Source organism: Panthera uncia (assembly GCF_023721935.1).
Source record: "Panthera uncia isolate 11264 chromosome C1 unlocalized genomic scaffold, Puncia_PCG_1.0 HiC_scaffold_3, whole genome shotgun sequence".
NCBI classification, from domain to species: Eukaryota; Metazoa; Chordata; class Mammalia; order Carnivora; family Felidae; genus Panthera; species Panthera uncia.
Genome location: NW_026057584.1, coordinates 5116508 through 5138562, shown reverse-complemented (window position 1 = coordinate 5138562; position 22055 = coordinate 5116508). Strand labels below are relative to the sequence as shown.

The window sequence follows — 22055 nt, the reverse complement described above, 5'->3', positions numbered from 1 at the left end:
GTGTGTGTGTGTGTGTGTGTGTGTGTGTGTGGTGGGGGTGGGGGGGGAGCATTCAGGCTAACTCTCAAGATGAGCCCTGTCTCCATCCTATAAAGAGAATATCCCTTTTTTTTTTTTAAGTTTGTTTTGGTTTGAGTTTTATTGGCATTAAGTAGAGGATTATTTTATTTTATTAATTTATTAGCATTTATTCATTTTTGAGAGACAGAACAGAGTGTGAGCGGGGGAGGGGCGGAGAGAGGGAGACACAGAATCCAAAACAGGCTCCAGGCTCCAGGCTCCGAGCCGTCAGCACAGAGCCCCAATGCAGGGCTGGAACTCACGAACTGTGAGATCGTGACCTGAGCTGAAGTCGGACACTGAACCGATTGAGCCACCCAGGTGCCCCTAAATAGAGGATAATTTTAGCTGAAGACTGTTACGAGGCCACGTGAAGGATCCGGGGTCTCAGCAGCCTCCCTGGTGGTCAGGGTGGGCTCGTTGAGGTGAGAGGGGTTGGGACCACCCCAGGCGCCAGCAGCTGTGGGTCTGCACGGAAGGCTCTTCTAGAAGAGAAGATGCCAGGTTGTGAGAGTCAGAAAGGACCCCCTGCAGCCCTCTCATTTTACAGACGATGGGACTGAGGCCCAAAGAGCCTAAATGACTTGGCTGAAAGTCGCATGTCTGCTGGGTGCGGAGCGCAGATTTGAAGCAAGCTTCCCACCTATCCCGTCAGCTCACCTGTCCCGTGTTTCCAGGAGTCCGTCCCCATGAAGCTCCTGCAGAAGTGGTTGACCCCACAGGACTCCTCGCAGTTCCAGAGGGGTGACATTTCTCTGTAGGTGGTGGTGACAGATGAGCGGCCTCTCTGTGCCCTTCTCCCTGCCGTGGGGCACAGGTGACCCTGGTCCCCTGGCTGGGGCTGTAGGGACCCGGTAAATTCTGATTGCTGGTCCCCTATCATCTTCTGGATCCGTTGTCATCTGTCGTCCGCCTATCTCTTATCATAAACATTAATCGCACCGTGAATTTAAAAATGTCACTGACTGTGCCCAATTTTTTGTGGAATTAAAATTGCCTGGCCGCGTTCTCTCCAGCACAGGACTGACTGAAATTCTGCATGTGAATTGCAAATATCTGGGCCTTCTCTCCTGTTTCCTTAGCATTTAATTTAACCAGGGAAAAGTTTGCTTATTTTAGCTTTGTCATAATGCCCACAAATGCAGCGGTTGTTGCCTACCTGGGGCATCTAAACCGCGTGGCAGAAATTCCCTTGCAATCCGTGTGTCCACTCAGACCTCAGTAAGAAAATCAGTTGTAAGTCATCTCGGAAAAATGGCTGTGAATTTAACCTCCTACCAATTTTGTTTTCTCTCGTAATGTCTTACTCCTACCTTTTCCTAAATTGTCCTTATTTCAACGTTTTCCTTTTCAGGGATCCTGCCGCTTCATTTTAGGCATTAACCTGTTTTCAGGAATCCTAACAGTTCTGTTTACAATTTTAAGTCTCGTAGAACGTGGGATTCTGACTGGTCTGAGCAACAATGTTCCCCGGCTTCTTGGCCGTGCCGGGAGCCGCTGGCAGGAGGCTCTGTGTCCTTGGCTGTGAGGGCAGGCGTGTTTGTGGTGGGGCGTGCTGCCAGGGTCGCTGTGTCGGGGACACTTCACTGCAGCCCCTGTGTCGTGGGCATCAGTAATGTGTCCTAACTGTTGATCGCACCAGCCATACAGTTAAAGTCCTTGCTAACCTACCCACGTTATGGAAGCTGTGACCCGAGGCCCCGACCTGAGTCCTGAAGGACAGTGTGGAGCCTACTCTGTGCTCAGAGCCTGGGATGGCAGTGTCCTGGCAGTAGAGCGGAGTAGGGCGGAGGGCCTGTCCCTCTGACTGGTCTGGGGGCCGCGCGGTGGCCATTGGTGGCCTGGACCACCATGGGCATCCGATAGGCTCTGACCCCCGGCTCATGTGGGCATGAAAGAAGGAAAGAGCTGGGGTAGGTGAGGCGTCACAGAGACCCCACGCCTGGACCCGTGCTCTCCTTGCCCCACAGTTTTCCTTACTCTGCGAGGTGGGGGGGTGGGGGGGGGGGGGGGGTCAGGTGTTACTGCCTGCGAGTGGGACAGGCTGTGTCCGCCTGGTTTGTGGCCAGGACCAGGGAGACCTCAGGCAGTATCTCCGGTTTGGGATTGTGGTGATGTAGAGGATAAGGTTTTTGGGTGGCAGTAGCTGGATTAGCTTCTGTTTCAGGGCAGGTTGGGGCTGACTTCTCGTAACACGGTAGTTCGCCACCCAGATACCTATTTGATCGTGGGAATGTCCTTTTTCTCCTGAAAGTTTTGCGGCCCCTTTGAATTCCCGCAGGTCAAGTGGGGTTCCCCAGCCCCCGGTTGAGTCTGTCCCTCTTTCCAAAACCTCTGGAGCATTGCACGGCCAGAATTCACGCTTTACAGCCGTGAGATACGCTCCGAGAAGTGAATGACCACATCCAGATTGCATCCTGCTGCCATAAGGCTAGCATAGCTCAAAACCCACATTTGGAAACGGTTTTTGTTTTATTGTTGGTGCCTTAACCGCATTCTTTCTGCACGAAAGGAAAGGCTTTGTGGGCCCTGCCTTTCCTGCAACATCTCACTCCCAGTGATGGTGTCTAAGGCTCGTCCCTGAGCTGTCAGGGTTTGGGACTGAAAACTAGGATGAGACCCCGCTGGACTAAGGAGGTGGCAGTTGTGGCGTTCTGCCAGAAGTGCCGGGGGAACGTGCTTCTTTGGGGACCTCCGTGCTGAGACGGGGCCCGTTTTGAGCTTGGAGACAGACCTGTCACCTGTGTATGTTGAATTGCTTGTGTTCTGTCTGAGGTTAGCAAGAGGTGGGACATAGGGTTACCCGGCCTGGGGAGCCAAAGCCGCCCCAGAAAGACGTTTGCTGCTGGAACTGTTACCACCCTGGTTTTGTAACAGCGGACCAGGAATCAGGGCCCAGGCTTTTAGTTTAGTTCTTGTTTATGAATCAACTATCTGAAGCAGCATCAGCAGTGAAATATGTGTCCTTCTGAAGGAAACAGAGAACTTAGAAAGGCCCAGAGCTGCACAGAGGACCCTCCCTCCCCCCCTTCCTGCCTGGCTCTCCTGTTCTCCTTGAGGCTGTTGACGGGCATCTGTTTTCATGTTTCAAGAGAGAAAGGAGACTTCTTCCTCTGCGTTCTCTTTCCCAGGTCCTCATAACCCTCTACTTTTCTTATCCTCAGACACATCTTCCAAGCTGTTCTTTGCACACCAGCCACAACAGTGGTGTCCTCAGGGTTTTGGAACAAGGTGCACTGTGATACACTTAGGAACCCTGTTGGGGACAGTGTAGGGAAGGGGGAGTCATGATCCTCTGAAAGGTTAAAAACTTGGCACATTCCCTGGAGTTCATCTGGGCAGGCACCGTTTTGCTTTGGGGGCCCTTTAGGAGAGAAGAAAGGGTCCCACTAATCGTGAATAGCGCCGCGAAGGGTTTTGGGTCACATTAGGGCTCGGGGGAAGGTACTGGGTTGCCTTGCAGGCCGAGTCTGGTGGTGGGATGGGGGTGTCTTGGTGGCCCCACTGGTCACCCTGCTTTGGGAGGGGCTTATGAAGGGGCGGCACCTTGGCAGGGAACGGGGGTGTGGGAAACTGTCTTGTTCGTGAATCTTTGAGGCCACTGAAGAAAGCAACCTGAACTTCCGGGGAACCTTAATACAAACCTGGCATCCCAGTGGTTTACGCTTTATCCCATTTACTATAGAGATTCGGAGATTTTTAAGTAAGAAATTAAATCCTACTGTGGCAAACGGTGCCAGTGAGCTTCTGTTAAGTCCTCCATTTGCGAGACATCAGCGTATTATGTATTAGCCAGTTTGCGGCGTGGCTCTTTCCTGCTGCACTGAAATGGAGTTCTTTATTTTATTAAGGACGTGCATGTCCTTCCTCAGCACAGAAATGATGCCACAGTGGGAGCCACGGCCTCCGCCCGCGCTCCTGTTCCGTGTGGATGTGCATGCTGTTTCCCATTGTTCCGGTTTATATTTTGGGATTACGAATGCTTTAAAGTAAAAATAAATGCTCCTTCATTTTTCTGTTGCTCAAAAGAATTTTTTTTTTTTTAATAAAATCCTTGTGAGATATAAGGTTTTTAAATAAGCATCTCAGTCCCTGAGGTAATGCGTTATTTGTAAAATTTCACCCACAGTTTCAGGTCCCCCCCCCCTTTTTTTTTTAACCCTTTGTGTATCATTTCACAAGTTTTGCCGGGAACCTGTATTTGTGGCCACTGGAGCCGGATGGGATCGCAGGGGGAAGGAGAAACCATCAAGTCATTCTGATTATGGCCACATGCGGTGCTTTCTGGTTGATCATTTGGAAGAAGAAATGAGAGTCCATAGCTCTGCTGGGGATTGAGCCCACCAGCCAAATGATGGCGAGTTTAATGTAGGGAAATGAGGTTTCTTCTCTCTTGTCCAATGAAGGTCACTGGCGAGCCTTTAGCTGCAGGCTCTGAGCCCCGAGGAAGGGCTCAGGGCCAGGAGAGGAGCTGGAGCCTAAGTGGGAGCTGAGCTCCTCCCTTTGGTTCTTGGGTAGGTAGGCCGGTTTTCATGGGCTGGGAGGTGGGGCTCTGGGAGGCGGGGCTCAGGGGGCGGGGCTTAGGGCGGGACTTTATCTCCGCTCAAGTCCCTTGGAAGAGCTCTTGCTTCAGCTTATTAGTGCTCCTGCCCTGTTGCTCTGAATATAGGTATTTTCTGGATTTTAGAATTTGGCAGCATTTCCCCTCTATGTCAGTAATTATGCCACACGGATATGATTTTTGCCTGTGCATTCGTGGGCTATAGGCTGAACCATGTGAAGTTGCCATTTGTCACCCCCTTTCAACCCCAGTTAACACCTGGTTCAGTGTCATGGCAGTTGGGCTGGGGTCAAAAATTAACCGACAATACCTTTTAGCTGGTTTTACTCACTTTAGACTTTCAGGTTGCTTTGTGCTGTGATAGCTGTGGTGTGAGAGCTTGGCCAGTGCTTTTTGAGCCACGTGTGATTTCGGGCTCCCCCACGGCTCACTGTCACTTGTGGCCCCAACACAGCTAGCGTGCGTCCACCCCAGTGGCTGCGGCACTCCCGGAAATGGGACACCTGAAGCCTTGTCCTTCATCCCACGCCCAGAGGCAGCAGGAGGGCTTCCCCTGTGGGTAGTCAGACCCTGTGCTAGACACAGGCCACATCATCTCTTAGGTCATTGTGGAATTCACAGGGGGGAAATACCTGCATTTTACCAGTGAGGAAACTGAGGGTCCGACTCAGAAGGTCACCTAGTTTGAGGACACCGCCAACCGGGACTCCTGTCTCTGAGGCTCTGGCACTGAGTTCCCTCTGCCCTGGGACCCTGGACGTCGGGATGACAGCCAGGTGGGAGAAGCCGGGCTCCCCACCCCCGCCACGGTCTGAATTCCCAACGTGGCAATTCTACGTTTGCGACAACTGCCGAGCAGATTCTGAAAAGCTGAAGAACTGGGGTAGCGGAGCAGGGAAGTCCTGCGGGGAGCTTGTTGGAAATGCAGATTCTGAAGTCCTTTCTTCTTTTATTGAAGTGCGTCATTGCCACACGATGTCACACTAATGTCAGGTGTACAGCCTAGTGATTCGGCAGGTCTGTGTGTTACTGGCTGCTCTCCGGGCTAAGTGTGGTCCCCATCTGTCCCCTTACGTGTCACTACAGTGTTACCGACTTACTCCCGTGCTGTACGTCTCAACCCCTCCTCCCCGTGACTTGTTTATTTTATAACTGGAAGTTTGTACCTCTTTGTCCCCTTTGCCTGTCTCACCCATCCCCCACCGCCATCCCCTCTGGCAACCGCCAGCTTGTTCTCTGTACTGGTAGTGATTCTTGTCCTTGTCTTTTTGTTTTCTTTTTTTTTTTTTTCATTCCACGTATGAGTGACATTATATGGTATTTGTCTTTCGCGGACTGATGGAGCACCAAACTTCCAGGTCTGTCTGTGTTGCTACAAGTGGCAATGTCTCGTTCACGCTCACGGTGGCGCAATATTCCCCTGTGTATACATGGCACATCTTCATTCACTCACTCACCTGTCTGTCGACACTCAGGTTGCGTCTGCGTCTCGGCTGTTGCAAATAATGCTGCAGTAAACACGGGGGTGCAGATACCCTTTTGAATTAGTGTTTGCGTTTCCTTTGGGGGAAAATACCCGGTAGTGGAATTACCGGCTCACCTGGTATTTTCGTTTTTAATTTTTTGAGGAACCTCCACACTGTTTTCCACGGTGGCTGCACCGGCTTCCCACCGACGGCACACATCCTGCCAACCCGTATTTCCTGTCAAGACCCTGAAGTTCTGAGCTGGAGTCTGAGGCAGAGCGGGTGGGGGGTAGACTTTGAGGAACACCGAAGGTAAAGAGGGAGGGAGTTGAGATCTGCCCCTTGCGCGGAGCAGCCGGGAGGAGGGAGAACCTACTCTCGGCCTCCTGGGCTGTTTCATGAGCTTGGATCATCGCAGGTGCTCAGGAGATGGTCATCAGTATCACATGTTCAGTCGTAAAACACGAGCGAAATGCTGTATTTTGTTTTCTCTGTGTGCTTCGTTCAGTATGGATGTACAGGGTTGATGGACAGTGGGAAAGTCACGTGTACTCTGGGCAACGTTCTTCTAAGTTTGTTTCTTTTTTTTTTTTTTTTTTTAATGTTTGTTTATTTTTGAGAGAGAGAGAGACAGAACGTGAGTAGGTGAGGGACAGAGAGAGGGAGACGCAGAATCCAAAGCAGGCTCCAGGCTCCGATCTGTCAGCACAGAGCCCGACGCAGGGCTGGAACTCTCGAACTGTGAGATCCTGACCTGAGCCAAAGTCGGATGCTTAACCAACTGAGCCACCCAGGTGTCCCAAGTTTTTTTTTTTTGTTTGTTTGTTTGCTTTTTTTAAATTACTGAAATCACTTGTCTCAAACCAAATTAGTTGTGATGGAAAAATTGCATTGTTTGCCTGTATCACAAAGAAATGTAATTGCATTGTGTAAAGAAGACGTGTGTTTACTCATTTCTGTGCTCCTCAGAAGTCTTTCCCAACGGTGTCACGGGCAAGACAGAATAGTCTGTGTCAGTGGGAGAGGTGGAGGCGGGAAGTCCAGGAGAAACTCAAGCGTGTCCCTTTTTTATTTTGGCTTTAGCCCCCCCCCCACCCCCGCCTGATATGCTAATAAGATCGTTCTTAATTATTTTAAATGAGATTTACTGTTATGCCAGTAGATTCGTGTGTTTATTCCTACAGAGTGCTCGTTTTCAGCATGCAGGAAGTCACAGTACAGCTTGATGTTTTTCTGATGTCCAAGTGTAACTGCTTGGTCCAGGCTCAGCAAAAATAGGACAAACGAAGGGGTAATTTCACTGGTAGATTTTACCCCCAGCATTCCTGGTTATTGCCGGAACCGAAAGGTTAATGTGGTCTGTGGCCATCTTCACTCATGCCCCGCATTTAAATTAACTCGGAGGTGTCAGAGGAAAGTGCTGAAGGACAAGGTGTAATATCTTAGCCAGTTTGCAAAATTCTGTCCGTTTCAGGACCTGAATTTTTGCCTTCAATACGTCAAGAGAGTGGAAGAGTCTGGAAGGGTCGGTGCCGCAGTGGTACCAAATACAATGGCACAAAGGGGGAAAGCGGGTTTTCTGAAGTCTAATACGGAATTATCATGCTTCCGTCTGCTTGCTGGGTCCTTTCTTCACGTGCGTTCCTACCATTAGGAGTTAGATGATCAATCTGGGAGCCCTGATGGGCAGCAGGGAGCTGATGAAGCCGTTGGGACGCAGGCACGTGACCCCACAGCTCCACCCGCGCCCCATTGTGCGTGCTCTTTGGTGCACAGGGGGGTTTCCAAAAAGGAATGTTTCTGGCTTTCAAGTTGGAACATATATTTTTGGTGTAGTATAACGAGGGCCTTAAAATTCCCGGTTAAATCGGTGGTTCTGCACATGAATATTTTTGAGGACAGACCTAAAGCCGTGTTCCTCGGTTACTGTTCGTAGCAAGCAGAGAATAAAGGGAGTTTAGTAGTCAGGACGAATTTCAAGAAATTCTGGGCAAGGGGGACCTCACCATTCTTCCTGGAGTAAAAATATAAATGAACGACCGGGTGGTTTCTTCCTGTGGCTCCCTGTTCCAGATGCTCTTAGGGCCGTCCCCTTACCTGTCAGCGTCTGTGGGTGTTTGCATTCCTCGGGGTCCAGGGTCTTGTCTAGGAGTGTGGCTGGACAGGGGAGGTTCTGGAAAGACAGGCTCTCGCGCCCCTTGGCTTTTCTCTAGTGCTTTTCTTAGAAGAGCAGCTTGGGGGAGGGGCCGCGCTTGGTGGCTCAGTCGGTTGGGTGACCGACTTCAGCTCAGGTCATGATCTCCCGGTTCATGAGTTCGAGCCCCGCGCCGGGCTCTGTGCTGACAGCTCGGAGCCTGGAGTCTGCTTTGGATTCTGTGTCTCCTCCTCTCTCTGCCCCTCCCCCACTCATGCTCTGTCCCTCAAAAATAAATAAATGTAAAAAAAAAATTTTTTTCAATATATGAAATTTATTGTCAAATTGGTTTCCATACAACACCCAGTGCTCCTCCCAAAAGGTGCCCTCCTCAATACCCATCACCCACCCTCCCCTCCCTCCCAGCCCCCATCAACCCTCAGTTTGTTCTCAGTTTTTAAGAGTCTCTTATGCTAAAGAAAAGCAGCTTGGACTCTGGGGAGAGGAGCTTTTCTCTGAGATCAGCTGCACGTCTTCCGTAGCGGGGTCTCTTAAAGGAACAAGGCAGGACTTTGGGATGTCTGGGGGCACGCGCGGAAGATGCTTTCCTGAGACCCGCCGAGGGTCCCGGTCTGCGTGTGTGTCCTCTGCAGAGGGTCCAGTCTGTGTGTTTCAGAGCCTAGCAGGACGCATGCGGTTGTGTTGTCGTGCAGGGGTGCGGCGAGGGACGTGGAGGCAGGCGGGTACCGGAGCCAGCAGAGCAGGGCAGCTCCCACCTGGAGGCTCCTTTCTCTGGCACGTGGATGCAGGCTTCTGTCTGCATTTCCGAGTTGTCCGTGCTGTTCTTGGACTCGTGGGAAGGCCCTCGTCTTGCTCGCAGCCTGCAGATCAGACCCGGTCAGCCGGCCCTGCACCTCGGGAGGAGGAAGCCAGATGGACACTGGTGCGGGGACGCCTTGGACCTCTGCGCCCTTTCCTGAGAGGGGGGAGGCCTGCCTGGAGGGCAGGGGGCAGGGCCTCTCCCCTCCGTGTTTGTGTGACCGCGTTCCTCCGCACCACCAGCAGCATGGGCTCAGTGCTAGGAAGTCCCGAGTCACGCTCACCCCTCAGAGGGAAGGAAAGGAGCTTAGGGGGTGCTGAGCAGGGCTGGCGGCGGCCTGGTGGCCCCTGTGCAGGTGCCGAGCGGTCCTTCTCCGTGTGGCACCTGCTGGAAGCAGACGGTGAATGTACTTATTATTAGCGGGAGTGTGGGCAGCCTTTCCGCTCTGACCCTGAAGCCACCCTCCATCGGTGTCTTGTCCACGTCCGTGCCACGTGTGTGAGTGCCTGTCCCCTCGGGCATGCGGGGGACCCAGACGGGAATAAAGCACTGTAGTATAAATACGCTCCTGTCTCAGGCCGCCTCGCCCAACATGGAATGACAGTGCCGGCTCAGACCTTGCATATTTAAAAAGATGATTAAAATGAAGGAAAGTCAACTGTAAAAAATACACGTAAGCCAAAGCCACAAAAAAACCTGCTAAAGATACCCTGAAATTGATCAGATACTTTGAATCGCACCTTTCTCGTGAGCGCGAATTCTCCGAACCTCCGGGACCTCACCTTCGGCAGTGCTGCTGGGGCGGCCTCTCCGCTCGGCATCGTGGTGATGACCCTGACCCGGTGTATTCCTGTGGTTACCAAGCATCCTCACAGTCTGAGGTGTATCGGACTTGCTATGTCTTAACACGAAGTTAAGTTGGGAAGGAACTCTGCTGGCACGCACCTGTAGTTGTTGAGAACTTTCTGGAACACCAGAACAGTAATCCGCCATGGGTATGGCCTGGGGAATCTGTGCCACTTTGACAGCGGGCATTTGGGGTGTTTTCCTTCAGTTTCACATATTTTGGTTATCAACTCAGAATGAGGAGGGCTAAGAATTTCTGTTTAATTGAAAACATCGTTTCCCCCTGATGTTGAAAAACTGGTTGTCTGCCTCTTCATGTAACTACCGACCCCACCCCTGTGACTCTGCATTAACCATCCCCCTCTAGGGCTGTGTCCTCGTATGTCTGCCTTCAGAATTCTGTTCCAGAGAAGCTAACAGTGTTTTACTCCAAATGAAAGTTCCTTATTACTTCATGGTCCCTAATCTTGGAGTTCTTTGAGAGTTTTCTTTTTAATATTATGACTTAAATTTAAGTCCCGTAATTTGAATTGGTGCCTTGTTAATGGGAAGACATGCTTTCACGTCTTCTTTTCCTTCAGTTCTTCGACTGTGTTGGGATTCCCCCACGGCACCAAACAGCTGGGGCCTTTCTGCCCCATAGAGACGGTGGCTGAGGGAGCCCCAGTGTTGCCCACAGGCTGAGAGCCGTCCATCGGGGGTGACCGCTGTGTTTTATTTTAAATTCAAATTGCGTAGCATTTAAGCCGGCGTGTGAGAATGCATTTTCTTAGTCCTGTCTATCCAAGAGGGGGGAATTGAGTGGGGCACAGAGTGGTCTCTTCTGAAAATGAGATGCAGCTTAAATGACTTTTGATTCTAGTGGTTTGAAAACACACACACACACGCTCGCGCTCTCTCTCTCTCTCTCTCTCTCTCTCTCTCTCGTGCCCCCAACGCATGTTCATTCTTCTAGTGTCGCTGCCCTGGGACCTTGAAATCGGGCAGCCGGCTTGGTCTTGGCCTGCTCACCATGAGATGGACCAGCTCCCCCAGGAGGGGCCACAGCCTCCAGCCCTCAGAAAGGTCTCGACGGAGGAGAAGGATAAAGGCTTATCCTGGGATGTCCATTTTTGCAAATCTTTGGTTATTTTTCGTTTAGCCTTGCCTGAGGCAGCATTCTGTTCTGACCAGCGATCAGGGTTTTTTGTTTTTTGTTTTTGGTTTGTTTTTAAGTTTATCTGTTTCTTTTGAGAGAGAGAGAGAGAGAGAGAATGAGCCAGGGAGAGGCAGAGAGAGAGGGAGAGGGAGAATCCCAAGTAGCTTCCACACTGCCAGCACAGAGCCCAATTTGGGGCTTGAACTCACGAACCGTGCAATCAGGACCTGAGCCGAAATCAAGAGTTGGACGCTTAGCCAGCCGAGCCACCCAGGCACCCCCGTCTAATGCCTATTTAATATTTGTTGTGATGAACACAATCTTAGGTGGTGGGTGATTTAGAATCAGCAGTTCGTTCATGAATCACGCTCCTTTCAATTCTCATTTCGTGCCTGTTGCTTCATTGCTGTGGTTCGTATTAAAAACTATGTTGTATATATTTTTTACATGCCAGATGGGATAAAGTTTAACAGGGTTCTGAGAGGTAACAGTGAAAAGACTCTCCTCATTGCCCTTGCCCCCAAGCCACCCGGTTCCCAAACCTTCAGTCAGGAACTGTTGACCGGAAATATTCTCGAACAAGCCTGTGTATGTATTTTGCACGTGTAGTATCCCCTTACGCTGGGAACGGTTGCATTTCTGCATGTTGACGCTTCGTTTTCCCAGCCACTTAGTATTCCATTATGTGGATATATCTAAATCTACCTAAGCCAGCTTTGGGTTTGTTACAAGTGACAGGAACAGGGGGACTCGCTGGGACGCTCTTTGAGTGTGCAGTTCATGTTGGGAGCATCACTGTCATCGACTCCCCTGGATCATTGGGGTCACCCTGTAGATCTATAAGGCCACATCCCCATTTTTTTCAAAAAGAGCAGTTGGTGACGGAAAAGACGTGTTCTGCAGCTTGATAAGTAATGCTGTTCACTAGTGAGGGTGTTAGTTACCATTCGCCCACTGCCTACCCGGGGTCATCTCCGTGCTGGCTCCATTATTGTTTATCTGTTTGCAGGCTGTGTTTTCTCTGGGGGCTGCTGGGCTCACCAAAGAGTGGGTGTTCAGGTGCACCCCCCGTATTTAGCCCCCAGTGTGCTGGCTCCATTGGGGGAGGGGTCAGAAGCAGTTCTCGGTTTTCGTTTTCACGAACGTCTTTCCTTCTGAGTTCCTGCTGATGTACTTCTGCCTACCGCTCTGCCTGCCGGCCAGGCACTCGGGTCCCCAGGGGTCCAGTGTCTCCAGTGTTGAACACCGGTCCCTTCCAGCTTCCAGCTGAGGATTCGAGGCACATGCATCAGCCTCGCGTCCCCATCTGCTTGTGTCCACCCGTCTTCTCCCGATCCACTGACCCGTCCTTTCCTGAGCACAGGGTCCTTTGTGATGGGTCGTCCCACCTCCTAAGCGTCTTTGCAGGGCCAGCGGAGTCTGGTTTCTTGGGCGGCCACCCGCCTCGTTTTCGTGTCACCGTGGATCGGGTTCACCTTGCTCCCTTCAGACACATTTCTCGTCCTTCTCCGTGATACCCCCCAGCAGCACTGCACGCTTATGCCCTCTGCTTCTATCCGGTACCCGTGTTTATTTGAAACTGATGGCATTGCTTGACTTTTAGGTATTTTGTGAATCGCGTTACTACTTCTCGGACGTAACATGGAGTGATGAACGTTTCTGAGTTTGCGGAAAATACATAGAAAGTGAGAGGTGTTTGCCCTCAGCTGGTCGTAGTGGGAATGGCTGTCACCTCCTTGTGACTCACTCCGTCTGTTGACGAGGGCATAGTGTGCGTGGTGGTGTGGGATCTCGTCCACAAGAGATGGTGAGCGGGAGGCGTGGGGAATCCGGTCCTTTGTATCCTCTGTTGTGGTTGGGCCCACCTGACCTGCACCCGTGATGGCCGCCCCGGGTGTTCTGGCCAGGGTGGGACTGGCTCTGTGGAGTCCCCACGGCGGCTGGGGACCCCTCGTCTCTCGGACGTATCGTACAGTCTTGACTGGATCTCCGCTGTGTCCTGTGTTTGGGAGGACCAAAACCCCAGCATGGTCTTCCGAACTGTAAATGGCTGTTGTATTGTGCACATGGGGATTTTCCAAGCCCAGTCATTCTCTGCATGACTTTGTTGGTGGGATTTCAGACAAGACTACCTTAGTGAAAAACAGACCAGAAGTTCACTGACAGCTATAGGGGCAGTTCTGGGAAAGCCTGGGACCTCCTCTGTCTTCCTGATGGCAAATGAGCGGGATCAGAGGGTCTCAACTCACCCCCGGACAGTGTGGTCCTGTGGGGCTCGGGCAACGGGGACATTCGAGGTGGGGAGGGACTAAGTTCTAGAAGCTCCTTGGGGTTGGATGGAGCGTGCGTTATGGTTTAGGAGACGCAGACTTGGGAGCAGGAACGGGGCGGGAGTAGCATGAGAACCTGGTCTGCACCATTCTCGGTGTTGTTCTGGCTGGGGAAATGGCACGTTGGGGGCATTTTGACTCTGCGCTGAAGTGAGTTGTGGCACCTGACTTTGCTTTACCTCCTGTTTTACAGATGCCTTTGTGAATAGCCAGGAATGGACATTGAGTCGATCTGTCCCGGAGCTCAAAGTGGTGAGTGGTCCTTCCGGCCTCCGTGGCTGTCCTTCCTTCCTCACCTCCTCACCCCGCAGGAGAGCGGGGCTCTGTAAGAGGCAGGACGTGATGTGCGAGCACGCTCGGCCTGCATCCCGAGGGGGCCTGCTCGTCCCCGGAGCCCAGATCGGGGGGGGGGGGGCACGCTTCTGGGTATGTCCCTGGGAAGGGCCAGGTGTAGCTGACCGTTGGGGACCGGAGCCCTGAGTGTCCCTGGGATGGCCACACCCATCCGTCCATCATTCTGTCTCTCCTGCCCTTGTGCACACGCGTGTGAGAGAGCGTGTGACACACGCATGCACCAGTAGGGCTTTATTTGTCCTCTGCCGGGATGTCACGGGAGGTTTCTGTGATGAGCCGTCAAGCTTGGGAATTCATCGCTTAAACCACGCGACTGGTCGTTCACCGTGTTACAGAGGAATGACATAAGATCAAAAGAAGAGTTTGTGTTTTAAGAACTTTATTCTTTCAGTGAGATTATTTAAAGCTTCAAATTGCCTTCTGTAAAAAGTGACTTGGTTCTTTGCAACCACACCTTGGAGCACCTGAAGTCTACACATTCCCCGTGTTAGGATGGAGGGAGGGGACCAGTATAACTTTTAAATAATCATCTTCTTTGTCACGTAAGCAGCATTTGGGAGAAGAATCTGTGTGTTCGTGTGTGTGTGTGTGTGTGTGTGTGTGTGTGCGTGTATTTACACGTATGTGTGTATGCGGTGTTCGTGTGTTTATATGTCCATGCAAGTATACATACCTGTATACACATGTATATACCTTTGTGTATGTGCACATATTTTTGTGTGTGTGCATGTGTGTATGTCTGTATACACAGATGTGTGTGTATTTGCCTGGGGCATTTGTGTGTGTGTGTGTGTGTATGTAGACACGTATATGCATATGCGTGTATAGGTGTGTGCTGTGCGTGCGTCTATATGTTTATATGCAGACACGTGTAGTTGTGTGGTATACGTATGTGTTTGCACCTGGGTGTGGCGTGGGCGTCCACTTTGAGCCACTCCAGCGTGGGGCCCTGATGATAGAACGCGGGCAGGCAGGCCCTTCTCGTCCATTCCCACCAGTGACGGGTGGCTTGGGCACAGGCCCGCTCGCTTCTCCCTGCGCCTCGCGCTCAGCCTTTCCCTTCCTGTGCCCTCTGTCCCGAGTTCCGTGTTGCTTTTAGCAGCTCCAGCCTGTGTGCCAGCGACCCCCCCCGGAGGCCCTTGGACGCCTTCTCCCCCTGGGCCCCAACCTCAGGGGTGCTTTGTGGGTGAGCCAGGGCAGGGGCACAACCCTTCGGGTGTCTCACTCCTGAGATGAAGAGATGGAGCCAACAAGGAACATTCTGGACCTGGAACAGAGGCTGTGTAACTTTGGTCACCAGGAAAAACACGTTTTTAAACCGAAGAAACGAAGGATGACGCGGGAAGGCATGCTGAGATCTGTCCACACGGTCTCCGTGCCCTCCTGTCCCCTCCTACGTGCCTGTCCCTGCTGCCACCGCTGGGTGTCCTGGTCGGGGGACATCTTGTCCCCGCCGGAGCTCTGACCTTTCTCTGCAGCACCTGCCAGCAGGTTTCCTTCCTGGTGGGAGACGTCAGATCTGTCGGTCCCACCCCCTTCCCGAAGCCGGGCTTCTGCCTTGAAACGGCCACCTCTTTCTGCTTCGCGTTTTGTAACCACGGTACTTGGCACAGGATTGGTCCCACCGGGCGCCTTCAGGAGACGCCTGTCGAACGAAGTTTGTTGGCGGCACTGTTGCTGGGAGGTTTGGGGGAAGATGTACCAGTTGCAGATACGCCCCCACTCCCATGAAACCGCCAAGAGCCCCTGCATGGTCCACGATCAGAGCGCCAGGACGGAGCGATGCTGGGGTGACGGTGACGTGGGCCGCGCCAGGAGGCGCTTGCTCTGCGCAGGGCATGTTGTGAGGGCGTCACACGAGCATCTTGCGCTCACCTGCCTGCTGCCCACGACTCGGGTACCGTTGTTACCCCTGTTTCAAGATGAAGAAACGCCCTCTGAATCCTGAGAGTTTCCCCACGAGCCGCACACAGTCAGCAGGTGGCGGGCCTGGGATTTGAACGCGGTTTGCGCTTCTGCACCAGCGGGAACCTCCTCCGTTTTGCTGCCCAGGCTGCTGGCCCCACATGGCCACTGGGCGATTGCAGGGTGGCCCATGCGACTGACGAGCTGAGTTCAAACTTTTCGTTGACATTCAGTCAACTTAAATCGAAGGAGCCGAATGAGGCCGGCGACTCCCCTCGTGACGGTGTTACAGTCTGACTGTGATCCTTGAGTATCGAGCTGTCTGATTTGGGGAGTTGGGGGGGCTTCTGCCGGAGCCCCCATGTTCGTGCCGGCCCGTAATTGAGAATGGTCACTCCTAAAAACTGGTTTTCTGCTGGTGTTTCAGAAGCATGTAATTTCCTGGAGTGAATGCCTAGAGGTGTAGGAAGGGTTATGTTCGGAGGCAGCATGGATCCGTGCTCCTGAAGGGTGACTGTTTCGAGGCTTGCTAGAACGTGCCAGAGGTTGACTACGTCCCGTGGATGAGGAACCAGGACTCTGCCTTCATGCGGAGGAAGTTCTCTTTGTCCTGCCCTGTGTGTGGATGGACAGACCCCAGCGGGACAGCCCCGCTCTGGTCAGGGAGCCCTCCCGCCGAGCAAGGGCAGCTGCCCGTCCTCAGCAGGTCCCTTCTGTGCCGAGGAGTTCTCCGCGTCTCCAGAAAGTGCTTCTTTGTTCAGAGGCAGCCCCCCGTGCATCCACAGGGCCGCCGTTGTTCCGCGCCCTCGCACGACATCCCCCGAGACAGGTGGCCCCTTAGGTCAGCGCCTCCGGGATCCCTGACTTCTGTGTCACAGATGCAGCAATTAAATGACATAATCGCAAGCCTCAAGTGGACTCTTTATATGATATTTTGCAATAAATCTTCTGGAATCTGTCAGAGAAGAGAATCTCAGTGTTGGCTTTCTTTTCAAGCGTGGTGGTACCATGCCTCATGTTTTCTCAAGTTGTGTTCTGCTTGGGTAATCAATGATCAGTTGCTCTTGGATCCGAGCGTGGGTCACCGTCCTCGGGCGGCAGGCAGTGGGTGCTCCCTGCTCACATCTGGGCAGAAACAGGAAATACGCCCTCAACGTCTCGCCCGCAGAGGGAGCGTTAGGCACTTGTCACACCCTCCTGTGGGTTTTCTTTGGATTCCCAGCTGGGATTTTTATTGACGGCCTTGATTTTCTTTTCAACAAACTGCACTAAGTTTGGCAGGTAAGTGGTGAGGTTTAGGATGACAGAAAAATCAGTCTAAACAGAGACGGTGCTCTTTCCCCTCTTGTCACTGGAGAACGTGGAGCAGTGGCCCTGACGGTCGGGGCTCCTACCCAGGGCGCAGGGCCCGTGGCACCGTGACGGCGTCTGTCTGCCGTCGAGTCATTTGCCGGACGCCTCACCTGTGCTCCTTAGCGGCTCCGTATGAAGCCCGTAGGCGAGGGTGAGCTCTCCTCCTTTTATCCAGAAGCGGTCGTGGAACCCGGAGGAGCTTCACAGCCTGAAAAGCATTTTTGTCCCTTTTTATTTCCTCCTCACAGCCGGCTGTTTGTTTCTGCCTGTGGTTCAAACTAACACAAGGCCCATGGGGTGCCAGTGGAAAGTCTCCGGGGTGGCCTTCCCCCCGCCACCCCCAAGACTCATTGGTTTTTCTCCTGAAGGGGAAGCTCGTTCTCTGCAGAGCACTGTTGTGTGAGGAGGAAGGAATGTGCCACACGCAGGAAGCACAGAGCGAGCAGTGTTTGATTTTGAGCGTTTTCCTCCTCGGGAAAGAGAAAGTCTAATCTTAATTAAAAATTTAATTTTGCGGCCCGCTGGTTTGGGTTTTCTCAGCATGAGCTGACAAACAGCAGGTGCCCTTGAGCAAAAGAATAATTAATAGGTAGAGATTCTCAGCTTATAGAGGCCCCAGGTAAAAAGAAGACAGGAGTCCCCTCGGAAAGGGAAACATCTCTATTTCGGGTCTGCCCACGTCACCTGGCTTTGTGCCCCGGTAACAAAGCATCTCTGTTTGTCCTGGTGCTGGAGCCGCTCGCTCGTTTGCTCATTTACGCAGCGGGTGCCGTCGGGAGACTCCCGGGCTGGGTGCAGCGCTGGGACCCAGGGGACAAAGACCCAGACCCTGCCCTCGGAAATTGTCAGCGTCTCCGACAGACCTGCATAGTGATGCTGGTAACACAGAGGTCACGAGACGGCATTGTGAGGAGGGCACTAAGGGGGCTTTGAGGAGAGGTTCCCGGTTGAGGCTGTGCTTTAGGAAGGCTTCTCGGAGGAGGTGACCTCTGAGCCGCTTGCTGAGCAGTGAGCAGGAGTAGTATTTCAGGAAGTGATTGATGAGGAAAGGTCCAGGTGTCTGGAGACAGATAGCAAGTCCTGTCAGGGCGAGGCAGTTTCCAGGAGTCTCTCTGCTATTCCTGGGGTGAAGGGGGGAGCCTGTAGACAGACCAGCTAGCGTCTGCCCCGGTGACCCAGTGTGACTAGGAAAGTGCTTAGGAGCATCAGGGCTCCACGGGAATCTGGGATGGTTTCCACGTTTCCGGTTTGAGAAGCCTGGTGAGGTGTGGCCATAGAGGGTGACGAGCAAACCGGGGCGAGAATGCGCGATCTGGACGTGCTGGGGTTCGAGCACCAGCTTGGGTGGCGTGGGGTGCATGCGGACAACTTGTGTGGTGGGGGGGTTGGAGAACGAGATTTGGGAACAGCAGGTTGGTCCGGGAGGGCGGGACGTGGCCAGGCGCACCGGGGCCCGAGAGTCGAGACTCTGGAAGAAACTAGGAGACCTGGAGAGTGCTCACGTGGGCTTAGCAGGAATTCCAGGAGGACGCTCGGGCAGGAAGTTTGGAGAAAGCGCGTCTGGTCTGTGGCTTCCGGTGATGGGCTGGGTCAGGAGCAAGAGGGAGGCTAGCGCTTTTAGGAATGAGGTCATCTCTGACCTCAGGGCCAGCGTCCCTGTGGCTCTTGGATCAGCACTTGACATTGTGAGGGTCGAGGGCGGGACCAGGAGGGCGGGAGCGTAGCTGTGAGCCTGGCCCTGGTGGGAAAGTAGGAGGCCACCTGCGTCCGGAGGCAGGGCTCTGGTTTTGTGTTTCTGAAAGAATTGATTTGGGCGTGCTTAAACGCAGAGAGGAGAGATCTGGTGGGGAAGGTACAGTACAGGAGGGGGGTCGCTGATGGGCTGCTTGCGGAGAAGGCAGAGGGCGTGAGGTCCCCAGCACAGGCCAAGGGAAGCCTTCCCAAGGGGCCGGCTGCCCTCAAGTCCGTGTCTTGGCTGTGCTAACGGGGAGCTTTTCCTGAAGAAGGTATCATGCGGGCCACACTGCCTGCCGGGTTCCTGGTGTTTCACTCCATTTCAGCCTGCTGTCTTGCCAGAGCAGTGGCCCTCCTGACTCTCGATGGGCATTTTTAACCCAGTCCAGACCCCTCTGCTGCCTTGACTGTGGGCCGAGCCCCTGCAGCCCCTCCCCCACACCGTCCTCTCTCGATGTTTCTCAGCTGGCCTGGCTCCAGAACCACCCCCCGAGTCTGGTGGAATGTACCAGAATACCCTTCTCACTCCATTTTACTCTGTCCTGGACCGCGCCCCGTTCGACACAGCAAACCCCACCCGGGACGGTGAGGGTGCGCAGTCCGTGTCGACGGGCCGACTCAGCCTACGCTCTCCCGATAGACCCGCGGCACACGGTGTCGGAAGAAGGCCGCTGTCTGTGGGTTCACACGGCGTTGACGCCCTCTGAGCCGGCAAGGCTGATGAGAGCAGGAGGTTCAAACGGAGGGCACGGGAATCTCTTCCACTTGCGGAGGAGAATTTAATGAGCCGGGTTCGGGCCCTCCAGCCGCTGCTTGCCTATGGTCACGCTCAGACTTACGTTTTCCCCTCCCCCTGTTTGCAGATCGACGAGCAGAGTGATGTAATGATACTGAACGGTCGTGCGATTCTTTGTTTCAGGGAATCGTGGGTAACCTGGCCAGCGGAAAGTCGGCCCTGGTGCACCGGTATCTGACCGGCACGTACGTCCAGGAGGAGTCTCCCGAAGGTACGCTGGGTGGCAGGCCACGTCAAGCTCAGGAGCGTTTAGCTTACGAAAGTTTTCTGTAGCGTATTCTAAGTCGTTACTATGATGCATCACACGTTTTGAGAAAGAATAAAATACCAGGCAGTGAAAGTCCTTAGGATGTTGTTTCTTTTGTAGTATTTTTAGCTAACTGATGATATTCTCTTTGGCATTTGGAGCCGTAGAGTAGAGCCTTGAAATGCTGTTGAATTTATTTCTTATCTAGCAGTCCTGGCGTTTCAAATGTTAATCCAGGGTCACCCCTTTAAACGTGACTCGGACATTTGTCTGTTCCCGATACTAAGTTTGTACGTAATCTGCACGTACTGTTACCTAGTGGTAGATAGGAGCCTCTCAGGTTACCACCACCGTATGTTTGAGTATGTTTCCCCCATATATTGTATTCTGAACATTTAAGAACCATTTTGCATGAGAGTAAGAGATTTCTTTTGCCATTAGGCTTTTGCCTCTTCAGTTAACACGTTCACATTTTATTTTTTGCTTTACGTAGAGTTAAGGCAGTGACAGGAAGCCACGTAATCCCTGTGTTCTTTAATCCACGTAGAGTTCACAGGAAGTTTTCTGAGTTATATTTTCTCTCCGTGTAAGCTTTTAAAATCCAACTCTGAGACACTGAATTTCTGGTTCCTTCTTTTTCTTACTGGCTGTTCCATTCTTTGCAGATATGGATGCAGGTAACTATACATTTTCTTCATGGCAGAACTTGTCTTGTTGGAAGAGAGAGGAGAGACACAACTTCGCGCTGTAGTGTTCCCTTGCCTCCTCGTTCTGTGTATCATCCGATTTTGTTTCATTTCATCCTTTTATTTCAGTTAAACATTTCACCCTGTTTTGTCCCTTAGATGTCTTCTTAGCAGTAGTCCTGAGTAGCTTCCCATGTTTCCTGTAACACCTGTTCTGGCATTTAACTCTTGTCCTGGATCCCGTGTAACCATTCAGAAGAGTCTGGAAGGCTGGCGTTCTGGGGCCCTTCAGGGCTCTGCCGTCATTGGGCAGTATTTTGCAACCCTGTCATCACGGCCTCGTGGTGGTCACCTCAGGGAAAGGCCCTCTTTTCCGTTACCCGTGTGGAGAGGAGGGTTTAGGGAGGTGGGTCGTGGAGGCTCCTGGGCGGGGATCGAAGGGAAGCAGGGTGTCTATCCGATGGAAAACGTATACACATGCTAGAAAATGGCATGGTTTGGAGACAGGGGTCGGGGGGGGGGGTGCGGGGAGGAGAGAAGGTTTCAGGTCTTTCTGACATCTTTCCTGGGACCTGTGCCTGAGCCGTGCTGGTGTTGGATTTGTTCCTTGGTATCTGAGCGTGGAATGTAGCCATGGTCGTTTTGATTCCACCTGGAGAGTCAGAGCATTTTTCTCGGGCTTTCTACTCACTTGTCGGGGTTAGGCGTTGACCCCAGATGCCGAGGGACTGGCTGACCTGACCTCAGATGATCCCCTCCTCCAGTAAATCCACTCGCGCTCTCCTCAGATGCTCTGATTTCCACCAGGGGCCGCCGGTGACGTGGTGTGGGCCCCTGGCTTTGCTGCCAGTGCTCTGGCGTTGGGTTCGGTGTCCCGTGTGGTTAGTGCGGGAGTCCCTGAGCCGTGGACGCCGTTCTCGTCCCCACGCGGTGCTATTTTGTCATTATTGTAGCTTCTGCTGTTTTCCCGCTTGCTATTTTCGGTCTGTTCCATCACATTTGGGCCTGTGGTTTCTTTGCCGGGGGCCCTTATATTTTGATGAGCATGAAGGCATTTTTCTTGAACGTTCATACTTCAAAAGTAAAATTTGTACCCAGTGGGGTGACTTAAACCGTGGTCTCTAATGAACCCACTTCCTTGACACCTTTTACTCTACTAAAATTTCATGGCATCGCATACACTTATAAAAGTACGTTATTTTAAAGGAGAGCGAGTGACTACACCAAAGGCCGTCCCTGTCCTCGTCGGCAAAGTCTCATCCCCCCTCCCCTCCTCCAGTGGTGCCTGTGCCCAGGGCCCCCCGGACCAGGGGAAGGACTGTCAGTGGTCTTTTCTCAAGGGCCCAGCCCACCTGTCTTCTCACGTGACCCCAGGTCATGGGTGGGGCTGCCAGGTGGCCCCAGTGGACCTGCGTCAGGGCCTCTGGCTGCAGAAAGAACTGGGGCAGGTGCCCCGTGTGCCTGGAAACCCCATAGGCCCCAGTGAATCTTTGTTTCCCAGGAGCTGTCTGCACGTGCCTTCGTGGAACCAGGCATGTGGCCATGTCCTTGCCTGTCATGCAGGGGGACCAGGGAGCTGCCCCCCACTTCCTGTCCACTTGCCTGGGCCTCTCATGCAGGGGGAC

General features: G+C 52.8%; 1 protein-coding gene across 7 annotated transcripts in view; it reads left to right on the top strand.

Moving 5' to 3' along the window:
* AGAP1 (ArfGAP with GTPase domain, ankyrin repeat and PH domain 1) overlaps window positions 1-22055 on the top strand; it is a 552490-nt gene that overhangs the window by 178197 nt on the left and 352238 nt on the right. For 6 of the 7 annotated variants that reach the window (XM_049614622.1, XM_049614621.1, XM_049614620.1 and 3 more), the window contains exons 2-3: window positions 13549-13607; window positions 19621-19708. In XM_049614622.1, the coding sequence (XP_049470579.1) occupies window positions 13549-13607; window positions 19621-19708 (147 nt within the window). Of the gene's footprint in view, window positions 1-13548; window positions 13608-18722; window positions 18820-19620; window positions 19709-22055 lie in introns of those variants that run through there. The other variant, XM_049614626.1, reaches the window with a different exon arrangement.